The sequence below is a fragment of the Somniosus microcephalus genome, chromosome 15 (genome assembly GCF_052327205.1).
Source record: "Somniosus microcephalus isolate GS21.2 chromosome 15, FLI_Smic_1.0, whole genome shotgun sequence".
Classification (NCBI taxonomy): Eukaryota; Metazoa; Chordata; class Chondrichthyes; order Squaliformes; family Somniosidae; genus Somniosus; species Somniosus microcephalus.
The window spans coordinates 117,845,145-117,858,289 of record NC_141001.1 but is presented as its reverse complement, the minus strand read 5'-3'; the positions used below and the strand labels follow the sequence as shown (position 1 = coordinate 117,858,289).

General features: G+C 47.7%; 1 protein-coding gene across 2 annotated transcripts in view; it reads right to left on the bottom strand.

Moving 5' to 3' along the window:
• syt9b (synaptotagmin IXb) overlaps positions 1 to 13,145 on the bottom strand; it is a 202,926-nt gene that overhangs the window by 28,532 nt on the left and 161,249 nt on the right. The window contains exon 6 of one of the 2 annotated variants that reach the window (XM_086008330.1): positions 10,002 to 10,131. In XM_086008330.1, coding sequence (XP_085864456.1) covers positions 10,002 to 10,131 — 130 coding nt within the window. Of the gene's footprint in view, positions 1 to 10,001; positions 10,132 to 13,145 lie in introns of those variants that run through there. The other variant, XM_086008331.1, reaches the window with a different exon arrangement.

The window sequence follows — 13,145 nt, the reverse complement described above, 5'->3', positions numbered from 1 at the left end:
GGGTAAGCTGTGAGGAGGATGTCGTGAAACTCCAGTACGATTTGGACAGGTTGGGTGATTGGGCAAAAACATGGCAAATGCACTATAATGTGGATAAATGTGAGGTTATCCACTTTGGTGGCAAAAACAGGAAGGCAGATTATTATTTGAATGGCAATAGATTGGGAGAAGGGGAAGTGCAAAGAGACCTGGGTGTTATTGTGCACCAGTCGCTGAAGGTAAGCATGCAGGTGCAGCAGGCGGTTAAGAAGGCAAATGGTATGTTGGCCTTCGTAGCAAGAGGGTTCGAGTACAAGAACAAGGATGTCTTGCTGCAGTTGTACAGGGCCTTGGTGAGACCGCACCTTGAGTATTGTGTGCAGTTTTGGTCACCTTGCCTGAGGAAGGACGTTCTTGCCATGGAGGGAGTGCAGCGAAGATTCACCAGGCTGATACCTGGGATGGCAGGAATGACGTACGAGGAGAGATTGTGTCGATTGGGCTTATACTCACTGGAGTTTAGAAGATTGAGAGGGGATCTCATCGAAACCTATAAAATTCTGTCAGGTCTGGACAGACTAGATGCAGAAAGGATGTTTCTGATGGCCGGGAAGTCCAGAACCAGGGGTCATAGTGTAAGGATAAGGGGTAAGCCATTTAGGACTGAAATGAGGAGGAATTTCTTCACCCAGAGAGTGGTGAACCTGTGGAATTCTCTGCCCCAGAGGGCGGTGGAGGCCAGTTCATTAAATATATTCAAGAAAGAGTTGGATATATTTCTTGAGGCTAAAGGGATCAAGGGATATGGGGAGAAGGCAGGGACAGGGTACTGAATTTGGATGATCAGCAATGATCTCATTGAATGGCGGAGCAGGCTCGAAGGGCCGAGTGGCCTACTCCTGCTCCTATCTTCTATGTTTCTATGTTTCATATATTTGACAAGTCTATCTGTCAAGTGTATGAAGGGAGATTCCCTTCTCCTATTGGCTCCCCATGGCTCATGTGATCCCAGGGACGCTTGCGAACCACCTGCACCTCTGGGATACGTGTGCCTTGTGCACTTGGAGTTGGAGAGGCCCAGGAGCAGAAGTATACGCACCTCGGGAGCCCTCAGGTAAGCCCGTAGATTTTTTCCAGATCGGAGGCCTCCGCACGCGAGAAGCCTCCGATCGGAAAATACGGCCCATTAAGTGTTTGCTTCTGTCACCTACATTAATTTCTATAATAATTTCTATACAAGAGTCGGCCTTTATAAGGAAAACTGCACCGAGAGTACAGCTAACATCTGCAAATATTAGCAAGTAAATCCTTTACAGAGAATTCTGAAGAATTTAACAGGACAGAAACAGGCCATTCGGCCCAACTGATCCGTGTTGGTGTTTATGCTCCACACCAGCCTCCTCCCACCCCTCTTCATCTCACCCTACCAGCATATCCTTCTATTCCTTTCTCCCTCATGGGTTTATCCAGCTTCCCCTTAAATGTATCTCTGCTATTCACCTCAACCACTCCCTGTGGTAGCGAGTTCCACATTCTCACCACTCTCTGGGTAAAGAAATTTCTCCTGAATTCCCTATTGGATTTATTAGTGATTATCTTATATTTATGGCCCCTAGTTCTGGACTCCCCACAAGTGGAAACATCTTCTCTACGTCTACCCTATCAAACCCCTTTCATAATTTAAAAAACCTCGATCAGGTCGCCCCTCAGCCTTCTTTTTTCTAGAGAAAAGAGCCCCCGCCTGTTCAATCTTTCCTGATAGGTATAACCGTTCAGTTCTGGTGTCATCCTTGTAAATAATTTTTTGGACTTTCTCCATTGCCTCTGTATCCCTTTTGTAGTATGGAAACCAGAACTGTGCACAGTACTTCTTAGTTATTTGCATATCTTTATGACAAATTAAGTTCCGTAACATGCTGTGTGTTAGAGATGAACCATCCATCACTGAACTTACTCATGGTACTGAAAGATAGAAGGGAATTTAGAACAAATCAAAACCAATTAACAACAACAAGAAACAGCTTGTACTTATAGAGTGCCTTTAACACCGTAAATCATCCCAAGGTGCTTCACAGGAGCGATTATCAAACAAAATTTGACACCGAGCCACATAAGGAGATACAGGAAACTTTGGTTTATCCGGAGGTTGTATGTCCGGAATACTCGATCTAACGGCAAAAATCAGGAGCCGTTTTCTGTAAGTTTTTTTTAGATCGTGTTCTTTTTTTTTCCCAGTCAGCCACTGCAAGGTCTGTAGCTATAGCAACAGCTTCAGCTAGAGACGCTTGCAGCTGCAGCCGACTCTTTAGAAGCTGTTGCTAAGCAACAGTGTTTGTTGTCAGATACAGAGATGAAAACCTCCGTATGCTTCAACATTAACTTTGTATGTCCGGCAGTTTTGATAGATCGGCAACACGCCGGTCCCGTCGGTGCCGGATATCACAAAGTTTCCTGTATTAGGACAGGTGACCAAAAGCTTGGTCAAAGAGGTAGGTTTTAAGGAGCATCTTAAAGGAGGAGAGGGGGGTAGCGAGACGGAGAGATTTAGGGAGGGAATTCCAGAGCTTGGGGCCCAGGCAGCTGAAGGCACGGCCGCCAATGGTGGAGCGATTAAAATCGGAGATTCTCACGAGGCCAGAATTAGAGGAGCGCAGAGATCTTGGAGGGTTGTGGGGCTGGAGGAGGTTACAGAGATAGGGAGGGGGGCGAGGCCATGGAGGGATTTGAAAACAAGGATGAGAATTTTTTAAATCGATGCATTGCTTAACCGGGAGCCAATGTAGGTCAGTGAGTACAGGGGGTGATGGGAGAACGGGACTTGGTGCGAGTTAGGACACGGGCAGCCGAGTTTTGGATGACCTCAAGTTTACAGAGGGCAGAACGTGGGAGGCTGGCCAGGAGTGTGTTGGAAAGTCAAGTCTAGAGGTAACGAAGGATCGGATGAGGGTTTCAACAGCGGATGAGCTGAGGCAGGGGCAGAGACGGACGATGTTATGGAGGTGGAAATAAGGAAAGATGTGTTGCAGTGAAAATGTAGTTCTATATAAAAGCCATTTGGGATGAATTGCCATTTGAAACAGACAGCATAGGGACATTCATTCCGAGTAACTTTCTAATTTCCACCCAGTAAAGTCCCTCTCAATGTTATTACACCTTTTATAATGTGCCGCACATTTCAATAATGCATGGGTTTTGATCTTCTAGAATAAATGTATTTAAATTAGATTACTTTATTTAATGCTTCATTAGATGTCATCTGGCAAATTTTCAGTATTTTACAGACCAGTTAGGATGGTTAAATATTCGGATGGAGAGAATAATGAATTATTTTTGTTTAATGAGATCTCTCAATGGTGCATTAAAATTTGAAAATAAAACTAGTCGACGGAACGCATTAAAAAAAAATATATGAAAAACAAGCCTCATGTGTATTGATTAGGCAGAAAGTCTTGGTCTTTCACATTCCAAAAGTTTAGCATCTTTGCGAATCTGAAACGGCTTCGAACTGATGCTAAACCTAGAGCACGAGACGGGCGGGGAGGCTCAAACCGACTCCGAGATGAAGGAGAGCGAGACTCCGTCCTCCCAGGGGGTGGAGATCTCATTCCACTTTATTCTGGTTTCACTTTAGGTCCTGACTCCAGATTCAAGGCGACATCGACACTGTAACTGCAGTGTCGATGGGAAACGATGGCATGAAATGACACCCTCAGGAGGCACGAGAGGACCATTGTCAGCTCGGGGCTCAGTGGGCAGCACTCTCTCTCGCCTCTGAGTCAGGAGGTTGTGGGTTCAAGTTCCCGCTCCAGGAGACTTGAGCACAAAAATCTAGGCTGACACTCCCAGTGCAGTGGAGTGCTGCACTGTAGGAGGTGCTGACTTTCGGGTGAGATGTTAAACCGTAGCCCCGTCAGCTCTCTCAGGTGGATGTAAAAGATCCCACGGACACTAGTTCGAAGAAGAGCAGGGGAGTTCTCCCCGGTGTCCTGGTCAATATTTATCCCTCAATCAACATCACTAAAAAAACAGATGATCTTGTCATTATCACATTGCTGTTTGTGGGAGCTTGCTGTGCGCAAATTGGCTGCCGCGTTTCCTACATTACAACAACAGTAACTGCACTTCGAAAGTACTTCAATGGCTGTAAAGCACTTTGAGACGTCCGGTGGTCGTGAAAGGCGCTGTAGAAATGTAAGTCTTCCTTCTTCTATAACACACGGCAGATGTCTCTGAATCAGGAATCATTAATTGCATTAAATTGGAACTTTAAAAAAGGCCCCAAGCTTCCCACCTCGAAATTCAAGTAGGAGTCTCTAAGTGAGAAAATAAACGAGGAGATTCTAAAAAGTGTGCCTCCACCACACCCCCCATTACACCCCTCAACTCCCACTGCACCCCCCACCTCCAACCCCATCCCCATCTCGTCCCACCTCACCCAACCCCACACCTCCATCTCCACCCCCCGCCACCCCAACTCTCCCCGTGCCCATCCCACACCGGATTATCTGTCATTTACAAGTAGTTATCGTACGACAGGCTAAGAAAAATAATATCGAAGGTCCCCCCAATGGCCATCATAAGAAGTGATCACTACTGCCTAAAGTGTACCATTTGAATGAAATGTAATTCAGGGTAAGTGCTTCAAATGAATGGGATGAGGAAAAGGACAATTTCAGAGCTGGTGGCTGGTGTTTAGAGAAAGGTCAAATTGGATTCGCCATAAATTCCCTTACAACTCTCAGCATTGGTGGCTGTGATAAGGGGAGGAGGTTCAAATGAAAGTGACCAAGGTGGCTGGATGGGTTGAGAAGGCACAGAGTACAAGAGCAAGGAGGTTATCCACTAAGTCTTTATAAAACACTGGTTGGGCCTTAGCTGGAGTATTGTGTCCAATGCTGGGCACCGCACTTTAGGAAGGATGTCAAGGCCTTGGAGAGGGTGCAGAGGAGATTTACCGGAATGGTACCAGGGGATGAGGGACATCAGTTAATGTGGAGAGACTGGAGAAGCTGGGATTGTTCTCCTTAAAGCAGAGAAGGCTAAGTGGGGATTTAATAGAGGTGTTCAAAATTATGTAGGGTTTTGATAGAATAAAAAAGGAGAAACTGTTTCCACTGGCAGGAGGGTCGGTAACCAGAGGACACAGAATTACGATAATTGGCAAAAGAACCAGAGGGGAGATGAGAAGAACTTCTGATGAAAAGTCACAGAACTGAGGGGAATTTTTCGGGGGTCAGCGGGTGCTTTTGGTGGTGGGTCGGGTAGGAAAATGTTTTTTACTTGGACAGCGAGTCGGGACCCCGCTGTCAACCCGCCATCACACGACTTTCCCAGATGTTGGGTCTGTCAACGTTGAACAGACCCGACACGCAGCGGCGGGGGAGGCAATTCAGGTCATTATGACCTTGTTAGCAGTCCATTAAAAAGTATTTTGAGCTCACCGTACCATTTTACAAGGTTGCCCACAGGGTCCACGCTGTTCGGGGATCACGTCAGGCAAGCAGGGCGGGAGTTGTATGGCCATGGAATCATCTCCTTACTTGACAGCTGCAAATGTGCTATAAAAGCTCCCATCTCACAGCTGTTCACTTTCCAAGCTCAGAAACTGTTGCTTACTGCATTTGGAAGACAGATTGAGCTTTATGCAGGTTGCAAGTGTTTGGAGCAAACTCTGTATCTGGTGTCACCTCATTGGAACAATCTCTCTCACCATTGACAGATCGCTTCTGTCATCTCAACCTCACCTGCCATCTATTCCATCAGCATCGGTGTCCTTGAAACTATCTCACCTTGGTCCTCAGAATCCCACCACAATCAGCCCCAACACCAGCAGCACCAACAACAACACCAACCTTCTCCGCAATCAACTGATGCTGCACAGGACAGAGGCCATCAGCACTCAACCACATTGCTGCCCGGGACACCAGCGATGGCCTCACCATGGCCAGATTTACTTCACTTGACGCTTTACACCCTGGCTGCCACAATGCACCAGGTTAGTACCACCCCATACCAACACCATAAAGCATCCCTACAATCCCTACAGTCCAAAGATGTGCAGGTTAGGTTGATTGGCTATGATAAATTGACCCTTAGTGTTAGGGGGATTAAATACGTGGGGTTACAGGATAGGGTGGGATATGTGTTGGTGTAGGGGTTACTGGGATCGGGTGGGATATGTGTCGGTGCAGGCTCGATGGGCCGAAATGGCCTCTATCTGCACTGTGGGGTTTCTGTGATTCTGTGAATGCCCAAGCCATTCCTTTCACACTCATCACCATTGGGGGGGAGGGGGGTACCATTATGTCTCACCATTCACTGCAACTCACTAAATCACTTTCAAAGGTGCACACAGATCTGTCCAAGAATGCAAAGTGTTGAAAATAAAGCTTTCAATGTTTGACAGCACATTAACAGAAACCCTTGTGTATTGTTAGTTGGTATGCTTGCTGTAGGATGAGGGTGAGTGTGAGGGGTGGCTAGTGAGATGGGGAAGTGATAATGTAGATAGAGTGGGATGGGTGGAGGTGCAAGGTAAGTTGGTGTGAGTAAGGATGTACAGGAGTCGGGTAGGGAAGGCAGAGTGATGGGGATGTGATGAGTGGCACAGCAGGATGAGGTTGAGTGTGGTTTTGTACTAATGTTTCGTGATCTACTGAGATCATTGAAAGGTTTGCGCCACTGCACCCAGGTCCTCCTGACAACATCCCTGCTTGTGTCCTCCTGTGCAATGTGCAACCAGGCTGCGTTGGTCTCCTGGGGAGGTCTCTTCCGCCCATTGGAAGGGAAGAGAACCTCCCTGCGGGCTGTGACTCCCTCCATAATCATATGGAGGGAGTCATGAGAGAGCTTGGGTGCAGCCCTGCACCTTGTGCAGTGCTTGTCAGTGTTTGCAGCACCTCAATGCTGTAGAACACTGACAGAATAACTGTCAAAATCAATTTGTGTATGGTCCCTATAAAGAAACTGGCTGATGACGCATCATTAAATGACATCACCAGACCCGCTTCCTTCAATTGGGCAGCAAACGCACTAGGTGGGCTTAACAAGTCCAAATCAACGTAAAATCATTTCACACAGCGGGATGGAGCCAGCAGCAGCAGGGTCGGGACCCGCCATCGATGTCGCCCGCTACGGACCCGTTGAGGTAGGGGAAATCATGGCCGTTAACTCTGTTTCTCCACAGATGTTGCCTGACCTGCTGAGTATTTCCAGCATTTTGAGTTTATATTTCGGATTTCTTGCATCCGCCTTTGTATGGGAGGCGGGGAGATTTATTTTTCTTTACACAGCGAGTTGTTATGATCTGGAATGTGCTGCCTGAAAGGGCGGTGGAAGCAGATTCAATAGTAACTTTCAAAAGGGATTTGGATAAATACTTGAAAAGGAGAAGTTTGCAGGGCTGTGGGGAAAGGGCAGGGGGGAGTGGGACTAATTGGAGAGCTCTTTCAAAGAGCCGGCACAGGCACGATGGGTCGAATGGCCTCCTGTGCTGTAAGATTCTAGGATAAGCGGTGAAGGCTGTAATTTCACATCTGGTCAATATAAAGAGTTTAATAGATTGTTTGCAAGTAACAACAAGTTTAATTGATCAGAAGTGATTTAAGAACATAAGAATTAGGAGTAGACCATGCGGCCCCTCGAGCCTGCTCTGCCATTCAATAAGATCAGGGCTGACCTTCCACCTCAACTCCACTTTCCTGCCCGATCTCCATATCCCTTGATTCCCCTAGAGTCCAAAAATCTATCGATCCCAGCCTTGAATATACTCAATGACTGAGCATGCACAGCCCTCTGGGGCAGAGAATTCCAAAGATTCACAACCCACTGAGTGAAGAAATTTCCACAGTTGTGCTACCTTGAACGTCTTCAGTTCTCAGATGAGAGATACCCCCAACTATGGTCCCAAGGGTGCAACAGATCATGAGCCCTGGAAATCCAGCCCTCGTGACCCAGGCAACTCAGCTCTATTTGGATTTATATTCATCATTTACTATTTTATTTAAATTTTTCGGCTCTGAAGGCTTGGACAAGCCGGTGCTTAGCACTAATGCCTCAGAGGTGAGAACACCAAAGATTTTATCAGTGTCCGCAGCTGAGGTATATGGGATCTAATGGGAACAGAGACTATGGGGGAGATTTTCATTCAGAACTCGGGAAGGAGGCGGGACTACAACTTTCGGGTTGTAGTCCCGCCTCCATCGAGAAGCGGCCAATCCACGCGATTTTGACTTGATTGACCTTATTGAGCCCGCCCAGCGGGCTCAGTGGGCCAATTAAGTGCCACCTGACAACAGGTGACATCACAGATTGAAATTCCATCTGTCAAGACGTGTTGACAGATGAAATATCAGCGTTTCACAGCTGTTTGAAGCTGTCAAACACTGACAGTCTGACTTCTAACCTGAGTCCTTCTACACAGGCTCAGTTAGAAATCTCACCGGCACAGAAAGCTGCAGGCTGTCACTTTTGACAGATCGCAGCCATTCTGCTTTCTGTGCCGGTTAGATGATGGACTCCCGAAGCCTAAAGGAAGGAAGGCTGAAAAGGTAAGTACAGGTAATTTAAACTTTAGACACACCAAACAGAGTTACCTTTGCACTCATGCACCCATCACTCACCTGAACACTGACATCTCGACCCCTCCAAGTCCTTCAACCCGACGGCCCGACTCCTCTAACTTGCCGTGGTTTGGAGCCGTCGGGAATCCCACACTTCAACCTTGAAAATAGGGATTAGGCTAAAAACTGCCTGTTAACAACCTGTTAATTGGCACTAATCCCTTCCCGCCTTGGGTAGGCGGGTCCCAGTGCGGGACGGGTACCCGCCTCCTTTGAAACTTACATGGAGGCGGGTTGGGGGCGGGTTGATGTCGGGACCCCCGAATTCGGGACTTTGACCCGTGGAGTCGGGATTGGAGGCGTGCGGGGGGTTAATGAAAATCGACCCCCTGAACTTTAAGGGGGAGAAACTCATCTGGGCCCATCTTCGGGCCCTGAATCGGTGCTGCCTGGCAGGAGGCCCGAAATTGGGCCTCACTTCAATAACTTAGGCAGGTTGCCGGCCACTGTCGCACTTCCACAGGCCGCTGGCCCATCTCATGAAAGGAAGGCAAGTGCTGAGAGGGGCAGGCCGGGAGGGGTGGGAGGGGGCTCCGATCACGGGCAGCAGGAGTGCCGTGGAGCCAGACTTCCTCCTGACTCCACGTGAATTTCAAGTAAAAAATATATAAATTAAACTCACCGTTTCGATGGCTAGGCTGCATCCACGTCTAGAAACCCATGGCCGAGCAGGCCCGCTAAGGGCAGCCCAATTTGGCAGAGGGGTCTCGTGGGGGAATCTAGAACGAGGGGGCATAGCCTCAGGATAAGGGGTCGCCCATTTAAGACGGAGATGAGGAGGAATTTCTTCTCTCAGAGGGTGGTGAACCTTTGGAATTCTCTGTCCCAGCGAGCTGTGGAGGCTGGGTCATTGAATATATTCAAGGCGGAGATTGACAGATTTTTGAGATACAGGGGAGTCGAGGGCTATGGGGAGCGGGTGGGAAAGTGCAGTTGAAGCCAAAATCGGATCAGCCATGATCTCATTAAATGGCGGAGCAGCTCGAGGGGCCGAATGGCCGACTCCTACTCCTATTTCTTATGTTCTTATGTTCTAAAACAGTCATTGGGTCTCATTAGCATATGCCACGGGGGCCTAACGCCTTCTTTAGGCGGCTGCACTCGGACGCCCGACAAATGGCCCGACCCAATTTTTGGGTTGGACATTTATCAGGCGGTGTTGGGGCGCGGGTTCCCCCCCTCCTCCAAGACTGGGCCCCGTTGCACCCATTTTACACCCCCCCCGACAAACCGCGTGCGGCACAGTCCAGTCCAGTTTCTACCCCAATCTACCTCGGCCCCCCTAAGGCCGCATGGCGCCACCCGATGTGGCCCACGTACGCAGACAGTTGCCTCGGATGATTCATTGTCACGGGTTCGGAACCTGCCGCAGCTCGGGTGAATGCAGGCATTAGTGCTTACCTCGGCCAGCTGGTGCCAGTGTGCTATAGGCTTGCGTGGATAGCTGAGCATTTCATTCCAGTGGTCACGCCCCAGGCGTTCCGCATCATTCCCCACACGACACACACCGATGACCTCGTTGTGACCTACACTGTGAAAAATTTGCCATAATAATTTTCCTTAAAAACTTAAAACAGGAATCACGTCTCGAACCAACAGATCAGAAAGACTTTTAAAGAGGTATGGCAGCATTTAAGGATTTGGAGAAGTCGCCAAGAGTTACATTTACCCACCGATATGAAGTGGTTTCTCATTCACATCAACAGGAAACTTGAGCGCTTTTCTTTTCCCCATTTTGAGAGATGTGGGCAACACTGACGAGCTAGTATTGCTGCCCATCATTGGGTGCCCCAAGGGCATTAAGAGTCCAACCACCAAGCTTGAAGTAAGTAATTAGGAAGGCAAATGGTGTGTTGGCCTTTATTGCAAAGGGAAGGGACTATAAAAGTAGGGAAGTCCTGTTACAACTGTACAGGGCGTTGGTGAGACCACACCTGGAGTATTGCGTACAGTTTTAGTCTCCTTATTTAAGGAAGGATATACTTGCATTGGAGGCAGTTCAGAGAAGGTTCACGAGGTTGATTCCGGAGATGAAGGGGTTGACGTATGAAGAAAGGTTGAGCAGGTTGGGCCTATACTCACTGGAGTTTAGAAGAATGAGAGGGGATCTTATTGAAACATATAAGATTCTGAAGGGGCTGGGCAGGGTAGATGCAGAGAGGATGTTTCCCCTCGTGGGGGAATCTAGAACTCGGGGGCATAATTTCAGAATAAGGGGTCGCCCATTTAAAACAGAGATGAGGAGGAATTTCTTCTCCCAGAGGGTCGTGAATCTTTGGAATTCTCTGCCCCAGAGAGATGTGGAGGCGGAGTCAGTGAATATATTTAAGGTGGAGATAGACAGACTTTTGAAAGGTAAGGGAGTCGAGGGTTATGGGGAGCGGGCAGGGAAGTGGAGTTGAGGCCAAGATCAGATCAGCCATGATCTTATTGAATGGCGGAGCAGGCTCGAGGGGCCAAATGACCGACTCCTGCTCCTATTTCTTATGTTCTTATGTCTTATGAGACTGGAGTCACATGTTGGCCCGACTAGGTAGGATCCCTTCCCTGCAACATTTGCTTTATTTTAAATTTACAATCTGGTATCTTTCATCGCTCTTCTAGTAGCAGCTTTCAAAAGGGAACTGGATGAGTACCTGAAGGAAATGTTTCTGCAGTGCTGCGGGGAAAGGGTGGGGGAGTGGGACTAGCCGAGGTACACTTGCAGAGAGCCGGCACGGGGCTCGACAGGCTGAATGGCCTACTTCTGTGCTGTAACCGTTCTATGATTCTAGCTCACAAATTACGCTCATTGAATTCAATTTCACAAGTTACCACGGTGGGATTTGAACTCACGACTTCAGGGGTCCTTGTCCGATACGGTAAATGACGAGGCTACCCTACCTACTGAATGTAGGGTTAAGCCTAGTGGGCACTCCCTCCTCCACCAAGCTTCACCCCCTACTTTGACTCAGTATCACTCCAGGCTCTGACTCTAGGATTTAGGCTGTCTTTACACTATGGGGTAGAACAGAACATTTCAGAATTCCCGATACGCACACCCACTTGTTGAAACTCTACAACTGGGAGGGCAAATTCTTAACTCTAAACGCCGTGTGAAGTGAGATCATTTAGCACCGACTCCAGGGTTGTCGCGTACATGCACTCTAAGACAGGTGCCTGATGGAACTGCTGATGTGCTAAGAATGTTGCACCACCAGTTTGGAGACTCGAGCTCCAGACCAACTCTCATTCGCACTGGGGCTTTCTCTAGGTGGTGAGCATTTCCTCCCAGCACAGTTCAAATTATCGGTGGGGGGGGCGGTGGAGTAGGGCAGAGTCGGGCATCCCAACAGGACTAGCACATGCCTCCTGGTGGCTCGATCAAGGCAAAGCATGGACAACTTCGTTAACCATGTTTGTCTGTTAGATCTTTCTTATCCACTGACTGGAGTTACGCCTCAGTTGGGTTTAGGAGGGGAGAAGAAGAAAAGGTGCCTTCAAAATGAAAAGTTGGTATCATTACAGATTAGTCTATTTCGTCCATGGTGTGTTATTTTTCTTTTCTTTACAGTATTTGTGGAATTAAAATTGATCTTCTTGAAAAGATCAGTTTGGGGGACAATTAATTAATTAATTAATCCTGGGAATTTTATTGCTTGCTTGGGTCTGAAATAAGCCAATCAAGAGGAATTTGGAATGAGGCGTGACTGGATTGTTGTCTGGCGTCCTTTACATAACTCAGGATAGGGGCTGTTTAATCTTCAGTATAGGATTGCCAGCCCCAGATACCTTCGAGGACTCGCCTAGACTGCCGGAGTTGCCCAGGACAGGGACGGACCACAACACATCTCTTGTGGGAAGGGCTGATGGACTGCTCCAGCCCCAGGCAAAGAGGTGAGATTTAACCAGCCTGCAGATACAAGAACACCTGAAGGCACCCAAAGCTCGTGTTACTAGGGCTGGTGCAGGTTCAATATCATTAGGAAAGTTAGTAAAGTTCTGCATCTTTTCAAAGGATGGGAGAACTCAAATCATTAAAGCAGCACATTCAAGTCCCTTTTGAAGGACATATTCGAGATTGTTTCAGAATTGTTCTGGCTCTTGGCCAGTTAAATGCTCGAAACCAGGTTCTCTGTGAATCTATTTCTCAGGAGATCTCACTGGAACCCTAAATACACATCTGGGGGGCCATAGTTACACTGTAGAATATTTTAGATACAAATTAATTCGCAAACGCTAGCAAATGTTTTCAGACTAGCAGACTCTAGGGGTTAAATTACGAGGAGAGATTAAACAAACTCGGGTTGTATTCCCTAGAATTTAGAAGGTTAAGGGGTGAGCTGATCAAAGTTTTCAAGATATTATGGTATATGGAAAGAAACTATTTCCGCTGGTTGGGGAGTCTAGGACTAGGTGGGCAGAGTCTAAAAATTAGAGCTAGAACTTTCAGGAGTGAAATTAGGAAACACTTCGACACACAAAGGGTGGTAGCAGTTTGGAACTCTCTTCCGCAAACGATAATTGATGCTAGATCAATTGTTAATTTTAAATCGGACATTGATA